The 27,362-nt window shown below is 41.2% G+C and overlaps 2 protein-coding genes across 3 annotated transcripts; one reads left to right on the top strand and one right to left on the bottom strand.

Moving 5' to 3' along the window:
* The first annotated feature begins 852 nt into the window (after window positions 1-852).
* Window positions 853-5,136, top strand: LOC107187204 (protein CASC3). Of its 2 annotated transcripts, XM_015575233.1 has the most exons (8): window positions 853-1,130; window positions 1,554-1,978; window positions 2,050-2,334; window positions 2,413-2,825; window positions 2,922-3,269; window positions 3,412-3,444; window positions 3,787-4,043; window positions 4,136-5,136. In XM_015575233.1, the coding sequence occupies exons 1-8, from the start codon at window positions 1,032-1,034 to the stop codon at window positions 4,748-4,750; spliced, it is 2,475 nt and encodes an 824-aa protein (XP_015430719.1). In that variant the 5' UTR covers window positions 853-1,031; the 3' UTR covers window positions 4,751-5,136. The 2 variants fall into 2 exon arrangements, with proteins under 2 accessions (XP_015430719.1, XP_015430720.1); XM_015575234.1 differs by lacking the exon at window positions 3,412-3,444.
* A 556-nt stretch (window positions 5,137-5,692) lies between these two features.
* LOC107187129 (orexin receptor type 1-like) lies at window positions 5,693-25,904 on the bottom strand. Its single transcript, XM_015575137.1, has 6 exons — window positions 25,452-25,904; window positions 12,015-12,162; window positions 11,200-11,418; window positions 10,185-10,344; window positions 9,721-9,833; window positions 5,693-6,781 (listed from the first exon to the last, which is right to left on the bottom strand). Exons 1-6 carry the CDS (start codon window positions 25,902-25,904, stop codon window positions 6,555-6,557), a joined length of 1,320 nt encoding a protein of 439 aa, XP_015430623.1. The 3' UTR covers window positions 5,693-6,554.
* Window positions 25,905-27,362: the final 1,458 nt, after the last annotated feature.

The raw sequence follows: 27,362 nt of genomic DNA, 5'->3' as shown, positions 1-27,362 counted from the left end.
GTGACGCAACTCACTAGCGCGTTGGATCGACGGAGAGCACCGATACTCGGCACGCTCTACCGTACTCTCTCGCTCGCACACCTCCCTCCCATAGACCACCGAAATTCCTCGGCACCCGTCAACACCGACGGAGAGCACCGATACCGCGGCTCGCTCTACCGCTCTCGCTCGCACGTCGTGACGTCACCCGATTCCCTGAATCTCGCAGCTACGAGATGGCTCATTACAGTAAGGCATTCCCGCAAGGGAAATTTTAAGCCACCAGCGAAAAGATAGATTTGATAGAGTATTAATGTAATTTATATCATTATTATCAGTGATCAAATTCACTCAAGATAAAAAAATCGCGATCACGGTCGTGAATAAAGTTAAATCACTATCGTGATCGTGATTCGGCGATCATTGTGCTAAATCGCCGTTAGTGATTTTGCACGCCATCTCGAATGTGAGATGAGAACTGTTAGTAGCTTGGTAAGTGGGGTCATAGAACCCCCGGAGCAAACGTAAGAGACCCCGTGTGATAGAGACAGGTGGCGTTTTCGAGGCATCGAAATTCAAATTCCCGCGGCAATCAATTAAATCATATTTTATGGACTCCACTTAAATTCAATGAGTAAATGGTCCCCAAGTAATATAGACGAGGTAACGAAAAGACTGGATTATCCGAATCTGTACTATGAAACGACATTTGTTCATCTATTGTTAATCGGTACTGAGCGTTGCGGGGGAACGAATGGATATACCGTTCGAAAATTCATAGAACCGCCATTACTACCGAGTAGCTATCTGACAGCAATCCGACGAAATTGTTTCAGTCGCTAAAATTTCGTGAGCTTGGTGTGCCTTCTCGATACCGTGGATAATTTGGTCCGTGATTCGTGACCGAGAATCGCGATCGGGGTCCCGTTCGAGTGGAATCAGGCATCAACCAGTTCGACCTTAAAAGTCACCTGTCGTTGGTTGTTCTGTTCTTAATCTTACACACGAACATTAGCAACAAATCGAGACAGAGTGCTCAAAGCCGAATTAATATGTCGGATACTAGACGACGTCGAAAGTCTAATCAGTCATGCGGTTCCGATGACCTGTCGGACTCCTGCGAGGAGTTGAACGCAACGAAGGAGACCCAGGTTAGCTGATGCAGAAGTGCTCTATTTGGTTAAAAATTGCGAAAATTTTCAGACGAATAATCCTATGTGTGCTCGTTTGGTTTTTATCGTTTTTCAAGCTGTCATCGTTTATTGAAATTTCTGTATTATGCCGAATTGAATCGAAAGTTCGGCGGAAGACTCGATTAAGCGGATTAAGTAAATTGTTGTAATACTTCTGTGTACGATGGGTAGACTTTCTTTTGTGTTCTATTTACCGGCAGCTGATCCTGCCGATGTTCCGATTTTAGTTCGTACATAAGAGCCTAAACAAGATTATTTTGTGTGCTAGATTCGTACGAAACATACCTATGAATCACAGAATCTTACGGTGAAATTTCAACATCAACCTTTTGTCTTTTAAAGTTATGATAATTGTTTGTGCTATGTGTGCTTTGTTAACAGAGCAGTGAACAAACCGATGGACACCAGGATTCGGAATGTGAAATTTATCCATCTGACTCTGATGTTGAATCCCAAGATGGTACGTTACGAGAGAGTGGAGATGGTCAGGAAGAAGAAAAGCCTCAGAAGAAATTAGACGATGACGAGGACAGACGTAATCCACAGTACATTCCTAAGAGAGGAACATTTTATGAACACGATGACCGAACTACCGATGAAGTGACAGACAATAATGCAGAACCACCAAGTGAGAGAGAAACCAAAGAGAAGAAGGTATGGAAAGATAAGGAAGATAGATGGGATCACGATAGATACAATGATGAAGAACAGGCACCAAAGAGTCACGAAGAACTCATAGCAGTTTATGGTTATGACATTAGAAATGAAGAAGGTCCACCGAGAGCTCGAAGAAGAAGAAGATACGGGTGAGTGTATCTTTACAGGAATTGTTATATATGTGTTTGCAACATTGTTTAATGTATTTTGTTTATCGTAGCCGTGGCCCTAATAAATATACACGTAACTGGGAAGATGAAGATGCTTACGGAAAGCCAGGAAGTAACACTCCCAACAGAAACAAAAAGTTTAATAGGAGCGGCGAAGACTTCCCTGCACTAGGAACTAACAAAAATGCGTCCCCGCAAGTAGAAGAACCGGTAATCTCATCAGCTTGGTACAGTAGTAAAAATAAATCACAAAGCAAACTGCAAAACTTTCCGCCTCTACAGACTCAGGATGATAGTCCGAAAACGAAACCCAGTGGTACATCTAATGCTCTCACGTATGTAATATTTTCTGCAATAACGGTGTTACAGTCCTGAGTAGATCGATGAGATTTCCTTAATTACTTAATTTACAGAAATGAAAATAAAGCTCCTAATGAGTCAATAAGTCCAGCATGGAAGAAGGACAACAAGAATCCATTGTTCACTCAAAGTAGTAACGGGAACAGTGGTGCTGGTGGTGACGCAGATATGTTGGTTAACACGAAAACATCTCCAAGAGATAACAACAAAAGGAACGTTCAAGAATCTGTAGGCTTGGCAGCGAGTAGAACTCGTGGACGAGGATTCAGGACGAACGCGAACAACAATATGGTCACTAATAGAATAGTTGAGACTAAACCAAAGGGACGCGGAGCGGGTCCGATTATCACAGATAATAAGAGAAACAGTAATATACAAAATGACGACGAGCAGCAAATTACACATGACATGAAACACGTTAGCCTTAACGATGGTACACAGTATCATCAAGGTGGAAGACACAACAGTAAGTGTTTAATGTATGCATGTATATATATATATATTAGATATGTATATATATATTAGATATACAATGCTATAGCATACATTGATGGGTTTGCAGAAAATTTCTATGGTCAGTCTTCCAATCAACAAAGATCAAACACGGTACCTCCGAGAATGCAACAACAGCAACAGTCTCATCCGCCGGCACAGCAACAGCAACAATCACAACAGTCGCAGCAACAACAATCAATTCAACAGCAGCAGCAAGATGGTGCTGCTACTAGACCAAAGAGATACTCTAGTTTGCGGCAACGTCCTACAGTTTCCGAGACTCCTGGACAACAAACTTATCCACCACAACATGGGCAGCAGCATGCGCAACACACCCCACACACTCAACATGGCCAACACAATCAGCACAATCAACACAGTCAACATAACCAACATGGATATTTCCCTCCTCAAGGTGATAGATACACTCTTCATTATTTTTGTCATCTTTAAATATATCTATCTATGTTACTTTATTCATGGAAAATGCTTTTTCGGTGATCAATTGTAAATATATATTTCGTATTAATATATAACTTGTGTGTACATGTGTCTAGCCGGCAATTCGAGAGGTGTTTTAGAGTCACAAGGTAAGATAGAGTAGTTTTTTTTTACTTTTGTGACTTTGTTTATTCGTTTCGTAGAATCAATTTGAAACACGAACTCTGTGTGAATGTACCCTCACGAGCAAACTCGAATTCCGTTAAGAGAAAAAGTGACTTAGGAGATGAGCCTCTTACAACTTGGTAAATTTATTTCAAGTACTGAAACAAATGTTAATTTGGCATACATTTCAGTAATTCCCGATACCAAGTGGTAGAAGGCCCTTCCCCTACGGCCACGTTTTCTCCTAGTGGAAGCCAAGTTTGCTCGTGAGGGTACATGGATAATCTGGTTGTTACATTTTGTATAGTAGTGTTACATTTCAATAGGATATCCACCAGGTCATTTCGAACAAACCACGCCTGTCGCGACCGCTGCCGCACCGATGGCTGGACAGCCTGTTATTCCGTTGCCACCGAACGGTCAACCAGCTAGTTATGCACCACCACCGTTTTTGGTACCGCCGCCACAGTTTATTACTCCACAGACTGCTCCACCTAGTATAATTAATTATGTTCCCGGCCCGAACGGACCAGCATTTCAACCAAATTTCCAGGGTTACCCGGGATATACTCCACCAGTACAGGTATAGTTGTTACCAGTAAAGTTTCTGGTAATTAATTCCGATACTTTTTTTTGTTTTATTTATCTGTATTTCAATTGTTTGTATTCTTCCAGCCTCAGCGTCCCCCACCGCCACAAGAACTGTTCCAACCACAAGGTTGTACTTACTATAGTCCAGCGCAACAACAACAACAAGCAGCTCCGATGAGGCGGCCGAAAGCGGCAATTCCAATACTCCCGCCTCCCGACAATCAGCAACATCAAACCGGTGGCAAGGGACGCGGTCGAAGCACACCTCAGCAATTATCGAATCAATTCGGTAACATGCAACAGACCGAGGAAGAAATAAAATTGAACTCGATGGAGGATGAACAAAAGACTGCACTGGAACAGTTTGACGATACCGAGATCGACCAGACATTTTTAGGTCAGGAAACGCAGAAAGACGAAGATCTGAGTGTAATAACGAGTACCGTGAACGAAAACGAGGAGAAAGATGTGAAAAACGTTGAAAAGGAGACTGCTGTTGTCTCTGAAATCGTCGCGACGGAACCCGACGTCGAAATAATAATAAGTGCTAACGATACGTCGAAAGTCATTATAATAGAAGATGAAAATATTATTCCTAATAAATCTCCGCTGACAATCGTGGAGGAAACTGAGAATGATTTGAACACAATCGAGAGCAGTACGACCGAGAGTAAAATTGTCGAAGAGGCAGCAGCTTGAACGAGTGTCGCATGGTTCTTTGACATTTTTCACAAGTGACGTAATTGTGAATCTGCGTGAGTATGTGTATGCATTATATTATATAAACGGATGCCGCGTAGTTTTAAACGAGGTTATTATACAGTATGTATAGCTGAAATTGGTGGTTCTCACGTGCCGTTCGTGGAACGCCGTAGGAATTGGATGTGTGTACGTGTGTCTTAATTACACACTTCGAAAATGATGTTATCTAATTCCAGCATGTTGTATATTTCGTAGTTCGCATTTCTAACAATGTTTCGCTACGAACTCCATCGATCTGCTGCTACCTATTTAAGAATACATTCTTCAATTGTTGAATTACTTTCGTATATAAAGTCTACTAATAATCGATTATTAGTAGAGGGGGAGACTAGTGTTAAATATATTATCATGTATCGAATATTAACGCATGCAGCATCGACTGGGTGGAATGATTAATAAATCGATATATCTTTTTAATACATCGGTTATTGTAAATAGACTGTAGTCAGGTCAGTAACCTTAATATCTTACATATTATGCGGTTTTTTTTCTGTACAAACTACGTTTGTACCGCGATTTGTTGAGTAAACGATGGCTGAGTGAAGTATGTTTATTTCATAAATAATCACTACTTAACGCTTTAATTTTACTTATATCACGGTAGTAAAAAGAAAAAAAAAAGAACTTTAATCTTCATTCGTTGAAGGACGATCGTTATGATAATTTAATTAGTGTATCCACAGAGCCCACGTATATAAGATGAACATAAATACTAATCTTGTCAATGATATATATTCTCTATTCAGACTTTTCGCAGAGAATGAGAAAAGTCGAAATAACGATAATGTTTTTTTTTTCTTTTTCTAAATATGCTTACAACAATATACTTTGTTACTGGCTACGTGGAATGGAAAGATAATATATTGATAGGAAGTTTTTTCGTATGTGACTAAATTTATTTTTTCCTCTTTTTTTATCGATATTATGTATCGAGATTCGCGCCGGGTGTCGAGCGTGAAAACTTCACCGATGAATGAATTCGACTCCTATGAAATAGTTTGTTTAAGAGGAATAGCGATGAGATCGTATATAAACAATGGAATTGATCTTTACGCGTACCGATCCTCGACCAAAAAGAAAGAAAAAAAATGTAACATTAGGGAATTAACGATAAGTCCCATCGAGATTACGTAAAATATTACCGAATATTGTACAGAGTATCAGATTTACATCGTATTATATTTATAACACAGTAGGGTAGCGTGTACATGTTATTGAACTTTTTATATACGATTTTGTCTCCGCGTATAACGGCCCATGTGTCGTATGAAAATTACATAGGATTCAATAACACCACGGATGCTGTTAATTGATTATAAACTAAATAACGTGCAAACGCGCGTGTGTGCCTATAGTTTACATATGTTCATGTTCAGCGAGGAGAATGAATCATCGAGCTTCTCCTTCACCGATAACATTTAGCGTTGCTCGCGATAAAGTACAGTCAAACTAACTGCTCGATGTTTCGTTACGATCGTACGAAAGAAATTCGTATAAGTATACCAGTGTCTGCCAATTTTTATGGAAAGTAGGAACAAAATACAATCGCTTTTCCAAATATTCCGTTTGTCACCTGAATACTATGATCCAGTCGAACGTAGGCGTTTCTTCTTGTAACTATTAATTACCGTAATTACCTTACAATTAAAGTTCAAGTTACATTGTAAATAAACGATCCTTGTGAATCTTACTGCCGCGTCCGACAGTCACGGTCACACCGAGTGTGTATACATTTATTAATTCAGTCGTGTTTCTCGTTCGGCTGAACACTCGTCACAGCGCTGAGAGGTATGATCTCAGTGTTTCGTTGAACGTTATTATTGTTTTTCAACGTTGTTCGTATCGTGGTGGTCCGTGTCTTTATCCGCGGCAAATTGGACGAGCTCGCTAGGTAACCGCCCCTTTGAACCCGAGAACCGTTTCCTCGTGTGCAACGAAAAGTACGCTTAAATTCCTTCCGAAATTTGCCTGCAATCATTGAATATTTCGGTTATATCGGTTTAACAGATCATAGACCGTTTGTTAGCCGTAGATAATACAGTAAATTATCGATGAGTGTTCGAAGGTTCCTCGACGCTAAGTCTTCAGACGACATCCTCACCACTGGAGGATCCTCCGTGGAATCAGTCAAGCGCTCATTGGTGGGGATGACATCTGAGCAGAGGAGCTTTCGAACACTCATCGATGATTTACTGTATGTTGTAATTGTATAACCCACAAATCAACCGAAATCCTGCACATTTTCCATCAATCACAAATCGATCCGTTGCCAAACAAGAAACTCTATATGTATTCAATCATTCATCAAAACACATTCAACCATCAAACATAACGCATAGATCAGTCAAAACACATTCGAACATCGAACATAACACATCGATCAGACAGAACATATTCGACCATCGAACATAATAACACATCGATCAGTCAGGATACAATAATTAGTGCAAGCATACATCGCATTGTTAAGTTTATGTTAAAGTTTTAAGTGTGTCACAAAGTAGTATGAAATTACTTAAAACCATACATATCATTGTACACCATCGCACACTATCTTTACAACGGATTTCTCAGTATTAATTCACCAAGTACTGGCAAATCGCGAGTACGTCGCATCACGTTTTTCCCTTTGAAGAGGCTCGTTCCTCGAATGTATTCCTATCTCCGTTCAAGTGGAAACACTAGCACTTTCACATACGTGCAACGACTTCTCTTTCGGATACGAAAGTTTTTCTTGTCTCGAGACTTTTTGGGGAGAAGTTCTTTGAACTGTACGAAAATTGAAAGAATTGATCCGTGACGACGAGACGTGTCCTTTTTAACTCTTTGGGTTCGGGGCTGGTCTAAAAATCCATTACGAATCTCCCGCTAGACGACAGAATAGGGGCGACATTTGTTTTTTTTCTCACCAGGCATAAATTATTATCCATCAATCAACGGAAAAATTTAATGAATCAGTGTCGAAGAAAAATCACAGTCTTATTTTGAAAAAAGAAAACTTCATGATTCTTCTGGTTTTTTTGCTATAAAAATTCGTCTGAGTAGGTGAGTCCTAAATGACTAATTTTTTATTGGATAGAAACGTTTCAGCTTTTCGGATCTAAAGTTGATAAGCGACTCGGGACAAAATACGGTAAGTGATATAGTGACATTACGTACAATCGACTATTACAAATTTGACCACCTTTAAAATTTCTGACTGTTTTTCTCTTAGTATTTACTAAATTTATAATAGATATTTATTCATTAATAAAATTATTAATTTTGAGATACCAAATCAATCGCAAAGGTAATTTTAAAATCGCGTTCAGTGGACAAACATTGGATTGGACCCTTCGGGGCAGTAGGGAACAAAAGCTGGCAACGAAATCACGCCGAGGAACTGTTTCCAGTCCACGTCTTGTTACTTATAAAATAACAACGGAAAGTTTCGAAACAACGGGCGAAGGTTGTTATCAGCGGGGACACTGCAGAGAACCGTCTCGTTTAATTACAGGATTCTTTGGCCGAAGTAGACAGGAATGTTCGGACTGGAAGAGGATCTTAATCATCGGTCGCGGGGTAGAGTTTTTCGATAAGTTCTGAATTCTTTAATGAATCAACAGAATGCCCCTTGTGGCGAAATTTTTAAACTTACAATACTGTTTCAATTGGCCGAATGTTAGTCCTGCGAAGCATCATTATTTCAATATAAAAGTCAAATTTTAAATGACAGCAATATTAATAAATATTTGACACATGAAAGTTAGACTTTTTAATATCTATACCTTTTAGTTATAGGGTTTACTAAAACATATACGTCCTGTGGACTGATTTGGAGATCATTATGTGCCACTGTGCGTCGTCAAGGACGTTAGAATATAAAGAAGATTGCTCTGTAGGCGGATATCTCAAGGACACATTACGATTCTCATAAAGATTCGCCATATTTCTCGTCGCGATCGGATAAGTGAACGATTTAAATGAAGGAACATCGACCATACTTGACCTTGAAATGTCTTTACCGTCTACAACCACTCGCGATTTATCTCCCTGATATACTCCAACGGACTCTTCGACCTACATATTTTTTTCAGAAATTTTTTTTCCCACCGCAAGTCTTCCCTACGAAGTAGATAGAGACCCATAGTCTCTGTATGTAAAGAGAATTCGTGTGCTGGAATACGAAGGAAATCCGAGTATGTTATCGCGGAAGTAAACAAGTTTTGAAAAGGGCTCGAGGAAGGATGAATACAAAAGTGGGAGACAGTTTCCCTTCGTCGGTGATCCATTAGTCGCGATGAATCCGAGCACACGTGTACAACTCTGATCATATAAAAGATGTATATGTATGTACATGTATCAATTTTTTATGGTCACGACGGCGCGGATGCGGCGTCTGCGACATAAATTATTCTGTGCAATATTCACATCAACTTATTATTAACCATGGGAGATTTGTTCTCCTTAGACTCTTCCGTATTATCAATCTCTGTAAAAAAAAGAAAAACAGAAAAAGAATGCACTACAAATTTAGATTTTCACGAAGATGTTCAGAACACTATTAGTGAATTATGACATCGAAGACGATTCCAAAAATCGATAAAGATTCATTCAATTATCCACTTCTACTTAAATTTAAAATTGTAAGTTTCAAAATGTTGTATTGCTTGAGCTAAAGAAAACGTATGAGCTGTTAAATCTTCATTCTGGGCCACACTGTGGCGTCGCCGCCGGCGAGATTGGAAAATCTTTTGTTTCCGTTCCTGAAAGGCGACGCGCGAGAGCTCGATATAACGATGCCGTCTCATGGATGAAACAGGGCCCGTATGTCGTCTGCTTGGTGCACGGGGAACAAATGCAAAACAAGGGGTGGTGCGTGCTGATAAAGAAAGAACGGTTTTATAAAAGCAAAATTGTTCGTTTACCGCTCATGAAGTTGTAGATCAAAGGATTGACCGCGCTGTTGAAGTAACAAAGTCCGTGCGCGATTAGGCTGATGGCGTTTATCCACTTGTTCGACGGTAACGTAATGGTATACCTGAAACGGTAAATAACACAGGTGCATTGATTTTCACCCCTTCTCCCCCTCCCTCCAAGCGGGTAATAACAGTTAACGTTAATCCCGTGCAACCCCACTGCGCATGCGGTGTTACCAGTTTCTCCCGCCTGTTGCATTCTCCTCGATTGAATTTTCTTGTTTTTTTTTTGTATAGGGATGGCTTGGAACTTAATTTTTCCATTCCCGAAACTCGAGTTCAAGACTTTATAAGGTTTCGAAACTCTCGAAACTTGAAACTGAGTTTCAAAGGGTTTCGAGGGGTTTCGAAAAACCTATTCCTAGTTGTTTCTTTTTAGGGAATACAGCATCGAGTTGATGGTGGATGAATACCTCAAAACGGAGATCAAATGCACGGGGAAGTAGCAAATGGCGAAAGTGATGACCACCGTGACCAACATCTTCGCAGCTTTCCGTCTGGATCTCAGTTGCGCCTCGGGATTCCCGCCGCCTGATGGGGTAGTGTGGCTCATCTGCGAGGCCCTCGTCGGCACTGGAAATCCGTTGGAACAATTATTATTCATACCGTGGACTTATCGTAGCTCTCTCTGATCGTCGAGCAGACAATTAACAGATTACGTACAGAGGGAGAGTTATTGCAGAGTAGTACAAACGTTTTAAACTACCTCCGGGGGCTGTAAGGTTAAATGTCCCATTGAGCATGATCGTTACGGGTCCAGGGACGTCGAATACTAAGAAGAATCGATAAGAAAAGGTGTCGTGGACAGAAAAAGAAATTCAACGAAGAAAAACGCGGTAACCGGTCCGTTCCTTCAATATCATCGCGCCAACGGTTTGAGGACATTACTATTCCGTGGGTAGGGAATACAATATCGGGATCCCTTCATGTTGGCTGTTTTTTGGACTCCAAAAATTCCGAAATTTGATATAAATAATTCACATTGTTCAAAAAGTGTTATAGACAACTACAAAATATACAAATAAACAGAATAAATAAACATAGTCAATTCGTAATAAGGATAATAATAATAATAATAATAATAATAATATTAATTCGAATATAATTTATATTTTTGAAAAATATAAGATTAATTCAAATTTTTCAGAAATCCGGGATTAGTTATATATACATATACCAAATCTTGGGATTTTTGAGATTCAAAAGACAGCCGCGATTGTATTCCCTACCTGTGCTGCAGGTTTACATGTAACAAGGTTTCTACATTATACGCAACGATTATTACCGCACAAAGATTAGGACTAATAGGATCGTATCTTTTCGGTACAAGCGTAGTTCTCGTTCCTTAATTGGGGGAAAGAGGCCACCTTTAGCATAGGCCACCTTTAGTTTAACCCAGCTCTGATTGTCGCAACTTTGTTTGCTTACAGTTGTGACCGGGAATGTCGCTTTTCCAGAGGACCCTCACGATTTGCCAATAAGCCACGCTCATGAAGATCAACGGTCCAGTGTAGAGGAAAATCAGTTTAACAACGGTGAAGGTCACTTGGCTCTCCGGGCTCCAGGACATGTTGCATTGCGTGAACAGAACGGTTTCCACTTTGATGTGCGTTGGCACTGTGCGCAGCACCACCAGGTCCGGGATATCTGGGAAGTGTAATTTAAGTCGGTTGTATTACATTCGATATTTTTAAACGTTTTACACTATAAGTAGTTAGGACATCTGATATGTATGAAGAAAATGTGATTATTGTTATACCTTAGGCCACTTTTATTTTCTTTTTATTAACTGCACAAAAATTAAGGAAATTTATTGTAAATATATGTAGTTAAATATCAATAAAGAGTCATTTTGGTCTATGACCGGCTCAGTTTACACTAGCTCTTGTTTTTGAGTTTTAATATCCACCAAAGAATATTTATTTCGGACTTTCAAGAGTTTCGTTAATGGCTTGTAACAATGAGATACTGTATATTCGATAAGCGTCATAATACTTACGGCCTATAGTGTATACTACTCTATGGTTTTAATTCAGGCAACCCCTGTATAATACGGTTAGGGGTATTGTGCAGAACATATGTAGTTTTGTTTGTTTTTTCACATCCCCCAGCGATGGGAATAACGCTGTTGCTCGTGTCGCATTCATCGAGGAATCACTGTACAATTTTTTTTTGTTTAATTTAACCACTGTATTATGCGAGGGTCACCCAACCACCGTGTTATACGAGGAAAATATATCTACCAAAGAGAAGAGCGATCGCCCAGATGCCGATGATCGCGGTTTTCGCTCGGCTGGTGGTGGACTTGAATCTCAGTGGGAAGCATATCGCGTACCATCGGTCTATCGATATAAAAGTTAGGGTCAATATGCTCACGGTCACCGAGACTGTCTGGAACAAAAGACAGGGAACCATTTGAAAGGAATGAAAAACATCCGATGGTTTACTTTGAATTAACAAATTGTCCTGAAACTTTATCGTCCTGCGAACTTCTCTGTTTCCGTTTTCGTATTGCGTCACGACGACCGTTAACCTTAAAGTCGCGGAGGGACATGGCGGGAAATTAGAACGGCGCGAAAATAGAACCACGAATGGAGAAGTTAAAGGAAATTCATCCCCCCTGTTGGTTTCGAGCACGGTTGGACGATTGTCCTAAGAGGAGAGTAGAGGTAAAAAAAAATTTAATCGCTCTCATTTGCAATTCTAAGTTTCTCTTTACCTTCGGCGAGATTTCCATAACTTCCGGTCGCCGTGGAATTTACATCGTTGCATCAGAGATCGAGGGAGGACGATAGAGCAACCGGTACCTACCCCGAATATCGTACTTAAACGGTCGACGATGTGCTTTCGTTGGTTCATTATAACTAACATATAGTATGTTTCTTTTATAATAAGTATACTCATACGATTACGCGAAGTCTTTGATTTATGTGGTTCTTCTTTATGCGGATAAAAACCATCTAAATGGAGTCTGTCTGTACAAAAAAAAAATTCATAAGAGAAAAGGCAGTATAAGTTATAAAAATATTTATTTTAAAAAAAACTAAATGTAACGAATATTCCGTGTAAATCGAGGGCCTGGTGTATTTCTGTAAGTAGCAAAACCGAAACATTTTTTCGTATTTTTGTAACTTACAGAAATAATCCTATGATCGTGCACTTAAAACGGACGTACTGTATACAGGGTGTCTCGTTTAACTCGACCCACTCGGATATCTACGGAACTTTTTACGACATTAAAAAATGTTTCAGGCAGAAGTTAAACGGTATTTTGTTTCTATGTGGACGCTGGGCAAGTTACGAGCTCCCAAATGTACGTAGAGGGCGCAACGAGGACGAATATAGGCGTATGGTATCTTACATTTTGACTTTCCATCTGATAACGCGGTTTTATTCGTGGTCGGGCGGGCACAGAGGACAAGTCATGAATATAAAACGAACGAACGCCTAGGAAATATGGGCGGCAGACGCTTCTAGGAGTCCTGGTTCCCAGGGAAAAATTGATAAAACTGTTCCCCCGGCTCAACGCGTGGTTATGTACCTTCCTCTTTTTTTTTCAGCTTTTCGAGGAAGGATTTACCGCCTCGTAGGGTAAACGCACCGACGAATGAACAGTTGAGGGATTTTGTAACTATTAAAATCGAATTTTAAATGATAATAACATTACCCCGCTAACTGCATTCGTCGTTCGTTGATTATTGATCTCAACAGAAAGAAATTACTCATTCATCATTGCTAGAACTTGAGTGAAACTTTTCCAACGGGGCGGGCCAGTCGTGGAATTAATAACAAATTGTACACGACGAACAACACGGGGGCTCGACCTACATCCCTTTCTTTCCCCTCTGTAATTGTACATACACAACAAACAGACGTGTTTCTGTAAAAGATTCATTCGAAGTCTTATCGGAGTCTCAGATTGGCCATTAAGCAAATTGCATTCGAGACAAATGGTCTGTTTTCGTTCGTTTTTATCTTCCCTTCCAGAGACACGGGGAATGTTCCGTGGTGACAGCCTTGTTCTGTGCTTGATTGTCGACGCTTTTCCGTGCATACGACGCATACATGGCATCGCGTTTAAGAGGCCAACTGGACAACCACGCTGTCAATTCAATTTCGGAATTGTCGTCAAAGGGCTTGTTACGGAACAGTTTCCGTGCATGCTGGTGTATTTGAATTGATCGACAATAGCTGCTGGGCTAGTCGTAACGCCGCGCAACATAGATGCTCTCAGCCTCGATACCCCCATCGACATCAGTACTTCTCTGATTAAATGTTCGCCACGATACAGGTTGCTTTCGAGACCTTCGATCTCTGGACGCGATCAAACGACAATTTTCGGTACTTGTCGATCGTTTTACCAGCACCGGTATCACAACCTTAATTCACACCTGCTTTTTCAAACGTATTAAAAACTATTTGTTAACCCTCAATGATTTCAGCCATTAGCCCTTAGCCACTTCTTCAGCAAAGTCGCCTTTAGGGGCTATGCTAGTGTGACGGTTTCAGAAAATCGGATTTTTCTTTTTTGCAATTTGCAATAATTTTTTTAGGAAGAGGAAGGTATTTTATATGGCCCGGAATAGGCGATTAGATGTAAGTATGAAACATTTTTCCATCGAACTTTGCGCACAGCTGTATTTAAGTACCTAATAAATATGATTAATCACCAGGTGGTGATCTTTTAGTGGAAAGTAAGTATAGTGCAAGTTGTCTGCACGAACATCCTCTGCACAGGCGACTATTCAAACACGGGGCGTTTCTATGTAAATTGGAAACTCTAGACTCGTTTCTTTTCGCATTGCAAGCCAGACGCCCCGACGGAAATTGGTTGAAGGAGTTAAGAATCGTTTATTCCGGAAGTGGATACCCTTGCGCAACACAGCACGGAAACCCTGGGGACGCTTTAATTCCAACAGTCGAGGGAAGAGGTTTCAAGTGTATCCAGGGAGAGAACTCGTCTTTGTACATACAGTCGTTTTATCGTTACGCTGATACAGAGGGACGGGGTTATAACTTTGGCAAAAGATTTATGAAACCCTTCGCGAACTTTAAAAAAAATAGGAAAAATAGAAAGAAAGAGTCAAGAAAGCTGGGAACGGGTGATTCGATTCTTACGAGCGTCGTAAACCTGTGACAGGTTACTAACCAGATCTTTCAGATCTGGAGGTCATACTTGTGTACAGTTTGGAGCTGCTGAGTTGCCGAGCTCCGACGAACTGAACGGCACAATTGAAAAAAGTGGCTTTTGTCCCACCCTACAAGAAAAAAAAATTGGATTTTGCCCCCCCCCCCCTCCCTTCTCAGAGTTGTATATCAGTATCGTAATTTTGAAATAACGATTTAAATGTCTGGGCGTTAAAGGGTTAAAATCGAAGTCGTAAACTTACTGTTATTCAGTTCTCCCATCTGAAAGATGAGTGTCTAATATTTTTTCGGTCCATAAGAACCACCCTATTCTGCAATGTGAACTATCAGAACAGTCCCGTGGGTGTTCCCGAGGGAAAGGCAATGGGAACGCGAATCGAGTGACCTAAATCCATTGGGCATAACCGATGGAGGGCTTCGTGCTCATCGGCCGAACAAAAAACGCATTGTTTTTTCTTTTCTTTTTCCACGCACAGAGCGCTGTGCCGAACACGAAACGATTTCGCGATTGTTTGTCGTGCCAGGGCGTGGTATTGGGGTAGCACGTTTTAATTAAATCTTGGCTATCTACAGGTCTGCACTCGCAACTGCATCCGTCACGGGTACATGCGTGACCTAACGTGTCGAACCGATAGCTTGACGATACCATCTTTTGTTCACCAGCGAATCCACCTGTGTCGATGAACGGGGCCGTTCCTAGTGGGGGTGCAGAAGGCGCCCTCGCACCTGGGCGGCCGCAGATCATTCATTATATGTACAATTTTGGCTAGTAAAAATACTAATCAAGATTTTTTGTATGATTATAAAAATTTTAAACCAATAGAATTCAATCAAATTAATTTTATATACAATTTTTGTAACACTACTCGTATACCAGAATTAACTATCTTTATGGACAGTCCACAATAGCATAAAATATTTAAAACATATTTATTGAATTTATTGGCATAGTATTCCCAAAATATATTTTAAATAGATCTATTTGAAAGGGAGAGTCTTAATAATTTGTCCCTGAACAGGTTAAGAACGCAACAGCAATCGATACCTTGTGGTTAGCTTAGTCTCAGGCGATAATATCAACCGTTGAAAAATTCACCTGGTTCGATGGTCGCGCTAGATCGCGGTCAGTTTGCACGATTAATTAGCGCAATTGTTCCATTGCTCTCGCGGCCTAACAGTTCGTCCCAGCCAGAGGAGAGCATTAGGGGGCTCGCGTTCTGAAAAATTCATACGATCGACTCGGTCACGAGAAAGAGTTGTTTCAGGTGAAATATCACCTGGATGGGAACGACTCGCTGGGCACGGCCCGCCATCGCGATAGAACGGCCGTCACGCAACCTTTACATCATTAGATGCCCTATGTCTTTTTTGGATCTCGCGTCCCAACGTGTCTGGAGTCAACGGAGTATGGTTCCTTTGATCTCTTTGCACATAAATATCACACGTTATAGTTGTCTACTCTGGGTACACGCATAGAACGTGTGACCAAATATTTATTCGCAATCAGTGGCGGATTCGGGAGCCTTCCTTAGGCATGATCTATATCCTAATCTAATAATTTTTCGACATACCTAGTTTAATACTTTTTCATAGAGAAGGTCGAAGTGCAGCAAATAATGCATACAAAAATATGTGATCTCGTTTAAAAAATTGAAGATAACCTCGAAATCTTGGAAACTTCTCTAGCTGCAAAATAATTATTACGCATATTGACGAAATTGTCTCATCTTTTTGGGATACCCTGTATAGATTATTCTTGGGGGAGAATCGTCCCTATCACGTATCTCTGGATCCGCCACAGGCCTCAATCAAGCAGTTCTTCGCGAGAGAAACAAAATCTTTACGATCGTGGGGTTCCATGGCACTGCATCTTGGAAAAACTGTGTCAGTCACGGGGAGGATCCGATAATAATTGATGTCGCGTCGCGTAGGAACATATTTTGGAACGTCCCCCAGGATGACTCGACGTTCAGTGGATTATATAATATATCGACGGTCACGTCGAGCAGAAACGAAACCCGCGGGAAATTCGCCGTTTATCTCAGTAGGGAACGACGTTCACGTGACGGAAAAGAAACTCCGTCGGCTTCGTCTCTCGTGTTCCTAACCGTAAACTTTTTAATTGAATCGCGAACTACTTGCGTTCTCGTGCGGTCGAATCGTCAGCCACACGATTACGATTCACGAGAGCACGGAGTTTCCCTTCGGTTTCTTCAACTTCCGCAAACACATGAAAAATACCGTGGAGACGTTTTCACTGATTTCCTCCGTGGAACCGGGGAAAACATGTCGCCGCGTATAATTTTTCCTTCAAACGTTTGGCAGAGATTCAAATACCACGCAAGACAACTCGCAGAAATTTTGAGGCACATAATCGTTGGGCCAATTATCATTCCTTACGTGCAGTCGGCCGTACTGACCCGAAAACGGACGCTAAATTTTACTCAGACTCTGTATGGAGTGGAACAGAAATAGGAATAGCTATTATATTTAGAAGTGAAATGAACTACAAGTAGATTTTTCGTCTTTCTAACAAGGAAACATACCGAAATAATTTTATGAAAGTACACTACTTTTCATAAAATCCTCAAGGCACGTTTTCACGTGACAGTAAATCGTGACTTTTACGGTCATGACGCAGAAATTTTACGACTTGTGTCGTCGTGACTTTTACTGTCACGTGAACACGTACCTTTAATATCTCACAACACTACTGTTAGTGGTGTAGCTCCGTCAAGCACTTGAACCCCTCAATTTAATGAACGAAGCAAGTGAACACCAAGTGTTTATATTCTATGAAAAAAATATTTTAGAACCCATATTGCTACGACATTTCGCCGTATGGTATGCACTTGGGACGAGCAGAACACGGTCCAAAAGTTTGTCCCTCCGCTTCCCTTGGACCACCTCCTTCTAATGCGGTTATACGCGAGCTTCTGCTTTCTCCGTCCGGAAGCGTATTCCGCGTCGTTTCCGTGGACGGTGATATTTCGAGCGCGACGTTGAAGCTCTTTTTTACCCGCGGAATTCGCCCGGAATCTCAAGCGTTCGGGGAAGAAAAGTGGAACGGCGCTCGTTACATATTCTGCCGGCCCCGAACGGATGCAGTCGTACCCCCGTTCAAGGGGGGATCGAAACGGGGGATCGTTAAACGTACGAGAGACGGTTGGTACGTGTGTACTTAATCAAAGATCCCGGGGAAACGTTACCCACCCGTATCTGTAATCCAATCCAAGATTCAGATCGATCAACGGGGTGGAACTCGAGAACTAGTCATATATCATAGACGCATGCATATGTTCGACTCGACGTAGAAGGGAGCACGGATAAAACTCGAACGATTGTTGGATAAGAGTTAGTTGGAATTACCGAGGTATGTTACGGGAAACAGCAGTTGTCACGTTAATCCGTGCTGGAAGAGTGCCTCTAGCCTGCGAACCGCAAATCTGTTGCTTTTCGTACGTTGTTCATCCACCACGATCGAAAAAGCTTTATCTTGTTCCTAGAGATCAATAGAGGTCGATTATACGAGTAATTAATTACACTAAGCCCCCTGCTGCAGAGATGAAACATGTCTCTGATACGATGTAGGGATGGTCGATTCCGATTCGATTCCCTTTCGATTCTTTAGAAGATCGATTCCCTTGGGTAACGCATCACTTCTATGTATCACGAAAGATACGTTTTCACGTGACAGTAAAAGCGTGGATTTTCTTGTCGTGACATTGTATGACAATGTAAGTGAATGTCACAACAACGCGACATCTAGTTTTCACGACGACAAAAGCCGAAACATTTAATGTCAGGATCGTAAAAGTCCCGATTTACTGTTACGTGGAAACGTATCTTTACGGCCAAAAGTATGGGACCAGAGTTTAGGATTGATGAAACAGTAACTCATTATTCTGTTACGATGTAATAAAACTTAAGAAATCAGTATATATGCAAATCTCTTCCCATCAGTTTTAACATGTTACCTTCATTAACACTTTGTAGAATAATATTTTCCTTTTTCTTTAATTATCAGAAGAATTATCGAATCGGAGTCGAACATCCCCTAATACGATGTATCGTGTCATTAAAGAGGTTAAGTCTATTTCTTACGCGAGTCGTGGATTCCAGTACGAATATTTGAAGAATGAACGGAGGCGTCTGTCGAAAATGAGTTTCGTTCGAACGAAATTGTCACCGGATGGTTCGTTAAAGGGGATTGAATCATCTTGTGATTCACTGCTAAAAAAATTACGCATTGCACAAACAGCGCTAGGGCGAACCCAGTATTTACGCAGGCGGCGTTCTCTCGTTATGCTCGACCTCTTTAGTTTCCACACTGTAACTTTCTGCAAAGGTATTCACGTATACACGGTGCCCTCCGTAATTGTGTCGGTTGGTGTTCGTTTTCTGCGTTTTTTCACCTTTCGCCTCTACAATATTCATCGAGGTATCCCTTCTTTTTTCTTTTCGCGGGAATTACACCGGCAAACCGCATGCTTCGACCTCTAGCGGCAATTTTTCGCTAAAAACAACGCAACGTCGTTCCGTTCGGAATACCCGCTTTTCCTCGCGACGATGAACTCGATACAAACGACGACGGTTGTCATTAACACGAGCGATACGACAGGAAATTCCTTTTCACGGAAGAACAATCGATCGACAGGAATAGAATTACTAAGAATCGACCGGTACGAACGCTTCGAATAAGGATGTACATTCCTGCGATCTTTCTGGAGTACAGAACTCGGTGCAAGGTGTCGAGCTAGTTGGAAATTATCGGTACGAAGTTGAGAACCCAGAAATAAGTTATCGGGCGAGGGAACGACGGCGTGCAACAACACGTTGTAAGATAATGCGATTTGGTCGACGGCTGAGAGCTACCTTGGTCGCGGAAACCTGTGTGCAGCTACACAGCACTTGAGGACGTGAAGCACAGGCGCAGAATGTGTGTTTGGACAGGAACGCATGCATATGCACACACCAGTGGACCGTGATAAACCTAACCAAACGCGATATTTCCTACGCAACTGTGACCCTCCCTCTACGGGGTCCACAAGTGTGTAACGCCACGTTGCTATGGCCCATCGGATTTTAAGTGGATATACGGACGCACGTGTTTCCAGAAATCATCTGCTTAGCATGCTACGACTTGTGGAAGCCCGGAAATCGCATCGTACCATCTGTTAATTAATTGCGGTATTACTTCGTAATAGTCCCTACATGGGCTTTCGTACTACCGATTGATAATCTCATCGTTGTGGGATATCATGACACACTTTACCACGTGAAGTTATTACTACGTCAATACAGTGTGTATCGAAAATCGTGGTACAATACGCTGGGTAGGTGATTCTGCCGAATGCCAAAAAATAGTATTTTTTAGCAGATGTTATTTTTCCATTTATACTACCGTAACATTTTGAACCAGAGGTCACGTTCAGCCGCGACGAATGAAAAAACTACATCGAATCAGTTACGAATATTGCAATTTTGTTTTGCGATACGTGATGTGGAAATGTGATTGATGGGAACGAATATGTTGGGATTTTATATGATCGAGTCGTTTGAACTGTCACTGTTCCATTCCTCTCGAAACTTCTTACTATCAGTTTCGACCTACAGAAACGATTTGACTAGAATAAACCCAATTTAAAACATTACAAATCTAGAGAACAAAGCATCATGACTTTATTATTGCACTCTCCTGTTATCATAAAAATTGTTTATTGTTATGCCAATAACAGATTATAATTTTGCACTGTATGTGATCAATAAAAAAAATCTGTTACGATGTTGAGAGGATTATTATACGTTTTTCGAATGATTAAGTTTAATATCGCGAGGGCACCGTATAGAGGGAGCAACAGGCTTTTAACGAGGAACGAATATGATTCGTTCTACATAGTTAACGGGGCCTGCAACGGATCGCGCGCGCAAAGGGCGACAATGATTAGCTGGCAACTATAGATTCTCTCCTCTTGCATGTGTCCTTCGTGCAGGGAACGCCAAAGCCTGAAACAATACCCTAACAATAGGCTATAAAGCAAGTTTCGTGTAACGTTGCCATGGACTCCCGACACGAGATACGGTCTTTGTATTCCATCTCTTTATACTTTATAGTACATATCGTATCGTATTAAATCCGCCCCCCCCCCTCTCCACGATCTCCTCGTATAGTTTTATTAAATTCCATCTTGCCGAAAGTATTCACGATTAGCATCCCCGGTGAGTTATGTACGTGTCTGGATCCCTTTGAGATGCTAAGCTACATCTGCCCCAATCAGCTGTACTTCGTCTTTGACAATATTTAATAACAATGGGTCTTTGCCTGGAATGGTTTTCAGTGTGTTGCGTGCGGCACAAGTTTAATAAAGCATAATAAGAAATGTTTGGGATCGTGGAAAAGCTGGGCACAATAGTTACGACGTCGTCAATTTAATCCTATAATGGTAAGGTCTGGGTCGTATCCGACCCAAGCTGTAGTTCGTCTTGTGCTAACCTCTCTTTATTTATTTTTTCATTACTCTTGTTTTAAAATATATTTTATTATTTAATAAACGTTTAATACTTATATGTTATATAACTTAATTACAATTCCTTATTACACAAATAAACAAAAATACAATTTCAAGATATTAACTTTTTTTACCCGTCTGAAAATTGCAGGGAACGCAAGAAACGCAATGCATAGTACGATCTTAAAACCCACCTTTACCATTTGATGGTTAAACTCAAGCCAGAGTCCGTGAAAAGAGTTCACGGACAAAAGACCGTAGGAAATGTCTGATGATACTGAATCCATAAACGATATTACAATAATAACGATGCTTCTTTATGTATAATAACTCCAATATTCTGTGCAATCTAAGTTACTACCGTACATAAAATATGATGAGATGAGAACTAGGGACAATCTATGTATATACAAGTATCAAACAGTGTCACGATATCGTAACCTCAAAATTACACCAATAACTCGATGCGAGTTCCTGGACAAACGGGGCCTGCAGAATATAGGGAGGCCGAGTAGTAACCGAGTGGGTATTCGAATGTTATTTGCAATATCAATAATACAACAATTTCACCGCGACATGGAAATCCGGTTACGATCCGTCGAGCGAAATAACACCTCAAATTACGAAGTTCGTTTGTTCCGGGCAATATGGCGACTGCCTTCGCGGTGTTTATTCCGCTTGGATGCTCGACGACACAGCGGGAAATCGTGCTATCGACCGGATCTATCGCGAAATCTGATTTTCGTCTGGACTCATTTTCCTCCTACTTTTATCCTGCATCGTTTTCACGCTAAAAGACGCGCTCGAAATACATTACAAAATGATCCTCCTTTTTTTCAGAGTCAACCAGCCTCGAGGCAGACATTTCGCGTGTGTTCTACGCACGTACGAACCTGGATTTACTCTTTCGACCCGGGTAAAATGAGGAAATATAGTTGCTCGTTGCGTACAATACGAGGTATGACGTTTTGCTGAACATTAGGTCGAAAATATTGTAACACCCATAATGCCCACCAGAGGACACACGTCGCGGTGTGACGGAGACAATTTGATTTCTTGACGGTAAAATAGGAAACATACCTTAACCCTTTAATGGTTGAATTTTGTTTTGGAAGTCGTGTATCTATTTCGTTCCTTTATTTAAATAAAAGAAATATATTTTTCAATTTTTAGGGCAGAAGGAATTTTACTTTTTTTTTCACATGACGAGTATACTCGTCGAATATCGTTAAGGTTAAACTATCGCAACGGAACCTTTCTTGGCTTATACACGCAGGTTCTCTATTTTGTCGTGTCACAAATGTATTCAATGTAACGATCAAACTCGTTTTTCTCTTCACAGATTAACACCGCAGAAACGCGTGACGTTCATAAAAACGCTAATGATTTTTTAGTTCCACCCCCTGTGGCCCTGTTTTCCTTTATACGCAAATATTCCCTACCGTTAGCCATGTTTTGATCAACATTTATGTTTTAATCGCGCAAGTGGGGAATGCGACGGTTTAATTAAGTTTGCTATGCCCCCCCCCCCATACTGCATGCATTATTTAAATTACTCTTTTTACCGATTTGCCCGAAGCCAATTAAAGAAATTCGCGTCACAGTGAAACATGTCCCCCCCTCTCTTCGTTCATTATTTCTCTTCATATTAAATGATTTTCGTGGAATTAAAATACAATTTTTCAATTACACTTTTATCGAATTTTAATTGATTATATAGAATCTTATATTTGATAAATTAGCAAGCTGGAGGCGTCGGTGCAAAGTTGGCAGCCAACAGCCTCGCGTTCACAAAAATTACGTACTGGGTATGTCTTGATAGCCATACCCCGCCAGCACGTTATACAAAACGTACTGACGCGCTATTAAAGTAGCGAGCACCCTTTTTAAGCGAGTACGTTTTTAAAGGGGCCTTTAGTAATGTTTCTCGCGCAACATTGACAGCGAGAATCGCCACCACCAACGAGCCATCTACCGTCCAATTGATGAACTAAAACATTGCAAGTTCCATATGCGCGAGAAACGCGCAATTTTTTCCCCCTTCATTTAAAAATAGAGACAATTAACAAACGACGGTGAAACCATACGGAAACAACGAATTTTATCCGTGATTTCAGCATATAAAACAGGACAGTCTCGACGGACGCTATCGTTCGAAATTCCCGGTAGGGCGACAGCTCGTCCGCAGTCACGCTCGATAAGACATTTTAATTGCGAAATTTTCAATATCGTCCACGGCGCCGATAATTCGATTCCTGGTCAGGCTTTTACCAATCACGCGGTCGAGTTGAGAAAATTTCGAAGCGAGCACGATATCGGTTTTCCGGGCGCGGAAGCTCTGCCAACGTTGGCGGTAACGTTCGTTATGAGTCACACGGGGAGGGATATATCGTAATCCTGTTAATTAAACCTCGAATAAGAATATATACTTGCATCTGTGAACAGGCTCCGTTACTCGTAATTGGTCCGTATTCTTCGTCGAGACTTACACAAGCAGCGATACCAAGATTTTAAAACAGAGAAAACTGAAGCACGGAGAAAATCATGCCGTCACTTTCCTCGTGCGATTTTCCCGTGATTCTTGTGTTTCGTCCAATCAGGAGTGCCCGTGTAAAGTACACATCAAACGGTAATACGCAAAACAAACGCGGGAGCAGCTGGAGCACCGAAGTATTAATTAAGCGGTCCGCTTATGAATTTATTATCGCGAACCTCCCTCGATCCCTTACTTAAGCCGGTCGGCTGCCTAGTGTACTCGCCGCCAGAGGGCTTTGGAGTTAATATCACTTTTCCCGCAATTATTCAAATCTAACAAGTCGATTTATACATACAGGGTGTCCTACTTAACGTGAGCATCTTTGGTATCACGCTTTTTATTTGCAGAAAATTAATTTGTAACAAATGCTCAAACGGATGTCCATCCACTTGGATACATTATTGAACTAATCTCCCTCTATCGTAGTTATATTATTATTTAAATCTCCTCCCATACATTTGTGGATTTTTCGTACTCATTGTCACGTGAAGAGAGTTGCAACGATTCCGTGAGTTCTCTTGGCAAACCTGGGCGGAACAAACGAGTCTTAAGAATACACAAGGTCGCGAAACGTTGGAGCTGGCACGACGAAAAAGCATTGAATCGCAGATTTCGACAGAGGTCGGAGGAATTCACGCTTGAAATGTCGGTTGAAACCGCGGGAAAATGCATCTCTTCCCCAGGTTCTCCGCAATTAAGAAGACCGTCGCTGTTTCGCTTCTCGACGTGTACCCGCAATCTGAATTCCCCGTTACCTCGTATTCGAATGAAAGAGAGCACGTCCGTGCAGGGCCGTTCCTGGCGGGGGTGCAAAAGGTGCCCCCGCACTTTTTATTTATTATATATGAAATTTTGGCTAGTAAGAATAATAATCAAACCTTTTTTTATAATTATGAATCTTTTAGACAAACAGAATTCCATGAAATTAGTTTTATATGTAATCTTTGTAACATTATTCGTATACAAGAATGAACTATCTTTACATACAGCCCAAAGAAGCATATGGTATGGGTTAAAACTAATTAAACATACTTTTATATAGATTTAAAGTAAACACAGCAGTAATTAAATAATATTAAATTAATAAGGGCGGCCAACAACTCAGGAACGTCCCTGGGGACAATAAGCCCTTGGGCCCTTAAACATTTACATAATTACTTAACCCTTTCGTTCCCACTGTAGCCATATGGCAACGTATTTTAAATTGTAAAATGAAACATTAGTATCGTGCATTTTTTCCTACCAAACAATTGAAAAATCCGATGATTGAATTTTTTCTAATTCTTTGCGGTTTTTCACCACTGTGGGGCGGCCGCGAGAAAAAGTCCAAAGTTGAAAATAAAGGGCAATTGTATCACGTTGACATTGTCTCTCCTGTGCCGCCATTATACGTTTTTCCAATTACGCTCGCGTGACACACAGGCTGTAGTTAATCAAGAAGAGCCACTGCGATAGGGATGAGAAATGGAAGGCAGGGATTGTCTTACCTGAAGATACGGGACGGCTTTGCAGAGGGTCAAGCCGAAGAACCATGTCTCGGTGATGTCCCACAGCACTGTGAACGGAAGACAGAGCAGTAAAACGAGAAAGTCCGCCACCGCTAAATTCACGATAAAATAGTTCGTCACGGTTCTCATCGTGTGGTTCCGATAGACAGCGATGCAGACCAACGCGTTACCGATCAGACCGACCGCGAAGATCATTGTGTGGGAGGCGATCAGCACCCAGTCCCAAAACTTCGGGAATATATAGTTCATCATACGGTCCATGTAATCTTCGTTCGAGATGCAATAATTATTCGTGCAGTTTCTCGCGTTGTAGTCCAGATCCGGGTCCGGATAATCCATGGACGTGTAATCGTCGAGGTAATCGGTGGCATCCACCAACGTGGACACCACAGACGCTAACCATCCGACGATCATTGGCTTGATACCGTACATTTTTGTCGCCTTTCTATTGTAGTCTGGCTTTTCACAAATTGGTCGACGTCTACGGTGCCATTTTATCGCCAGTTTATGGCAATCTCTTGGCCAAGTCTTCTTGAGAGAAATAATTCCTAAACACCGTTGGGGAAGTCCCTCTTCGCGGGGTTGTGCAGGACAGAAAGATATTCCAACCAGAAAGTTACCTGTCTAGCCTTCGCCAGGTGACGTTTATCTCGCACCAATTTCCATCGCATTAAAGGCAATATTCCCGTCTTCTTTCGACCGTTCCGTCTCCATCGCGGCGCGACAACACGACAACCGGCGTGAAGATCATCATTATTGGCTAGATGGCTCTTATCGGATTTTATCCGATCAGCTTTGCGCGATCCGTCGAAGATAAATGATCGATTCTACGGAAATTATATTCGTTCGGTTAGTGGAGTTTCAAGCTGGTTGGTGTTTGATTTGTTTTTTTCATGGGACACTGTTAATTTTTTTTTAGATTTTCTTGGACATTCGAGGACTGAGGAAATTTCGTCGCGTTGGTCGTCCCGGAATTCGTCGGAACCGAAAAAAGATCGCCTGTGTGGGGGAAAAAAGTTTTGGGCACAGGATTGGTTATGATTTCCCAAGTGTCGCCACGCCTAACGATAGACGTTTTCTGACCGATTCTTGGATTGTTCGCTAGGGGAGCTGGATGAGAAAAGTTTGAATTTCCATAAAGATCCGTTGTCTAGTGATGGCAGTGCATAAAATTTAAATAAACGTGCAAGGTGGACCGAACATGTAATGCACAAATCATTTCGCAGAAATTATCCGAACGTGTAAACGGGTGTTAACTGGAGCAGAAAAATTATTCGAATCTGTAAAAATGTTCAAAATTATCCCCGTTTATCCTTATCATCTGTATTAATAAAGATGATACATTAACACTAAAACTACCAACGAGATAAATATGGCAACCTTTTGAAAATAAATAAATTTATAAATTAACTAATTTCTTTAATGTCGTATCGTGATAAAAGTTACAAAAGATCGGAGAACATGTATTGTTATAAAATTTTAGTCATCGTTGCAAGAGTGTATTGGTAAGTCATTTTTTGACTTGCTTGGTAGTTCTAGTGTTAAATAAAAAAAAAAAAATATTCTTCCCAGTCCCCTATTAGTCTGTCTAGTCCTTCGTGTATCCTCTTCGCTAATCCGCGGCTGGACGATAAATTCGCGTATCGAACCGACACGACTGGGGTAAAAGTTACATTTTTTTCTCCCCGCGAGCACATAAAGAGAATCGACGCGAGAGCAGCGGCAAAACCGAAAGTATCTCTCGACCAGAACGCGTTTTATTCTCGCTTCCTTCTCACTCGATAAAACTTTTGTCCCACGGTCCCGTTTCTTCCCGGCCGATTTTACTCTTCGATCGAGAGAACTCTTTGCTCTCGCACGGAGAGCTCGAACAGAGATTCGATTACCAGA

Source organism: Dufourea novaeangliae, unplaced genomic scaffold, assembly GCF_001272555.1.
Source record: "Dufourea novaeangliae isolate 0120121106 unplaced genomic scaffold, ASM127255v1 scaffold99, whole genome shotgun sequence".
NCBI lineage: Eukaryota > Metazoa > Arthropoda > Insecta > Hymenoptera > Halictidae > Dufourea > Dufourea novaeangliae.
Note: the sequence above shows the minus strand (reverse complement) of the source record. Positions and strands in the feature narration are given on the sequence as shown.

What these genes read in the sequence shown, in the direction of transcription:
- LOC107187204 (XM_015575233.1), top strand. Translation starts at nt 1,032, where the DNA reads ATGTCGGATACTAGACGACGTCGAAAGTCTAATCAGTCATGCGGTTCC. An exon ending in ACGCAACGAAGGAGACCCAG is followed by an intron (nt 1,131 to 1,553) that starts GTTAGCTGATGC and finishes CTTTGTTAACAG; the next exon opens with AGCAGTGAACAAACCGATGG. An exon ending in TGGATATTTCCCTCCTCAAG is followed by an intron (nt 3,270 to 3,411) that starts GTGATAGATACA and finishes ACATGTGTCTAG; the next exon opens with CCGGCAATTCGAGAGGTGTT.
- LOC107187129 (XM_015575137.1), bottom strand. Translation starts at nt 25,904, where the DNA reads ATGTACGGTATCAAGCCAATGATCGTCGGATGGTTAGCGTCTGTGGTG. An exon ending in AAGCCGTCCCGTATCTTCAG is followed by an intron (nt 12,163 to 25,451) that starts GTAAGACAATCC and finishes CTTTTGTTCCAG; the next exon opens with ACAGTCTCGGTGACCGTGAG. An exon ending in CATTTGATCTCCGTTTTGAG is followed by an intron (nt 9,834 to 10,184) that starts GTATTCATCCAC and finishes TTACCGTTTCAG; the next exon opens with GTATACCATTACGTTACCGT.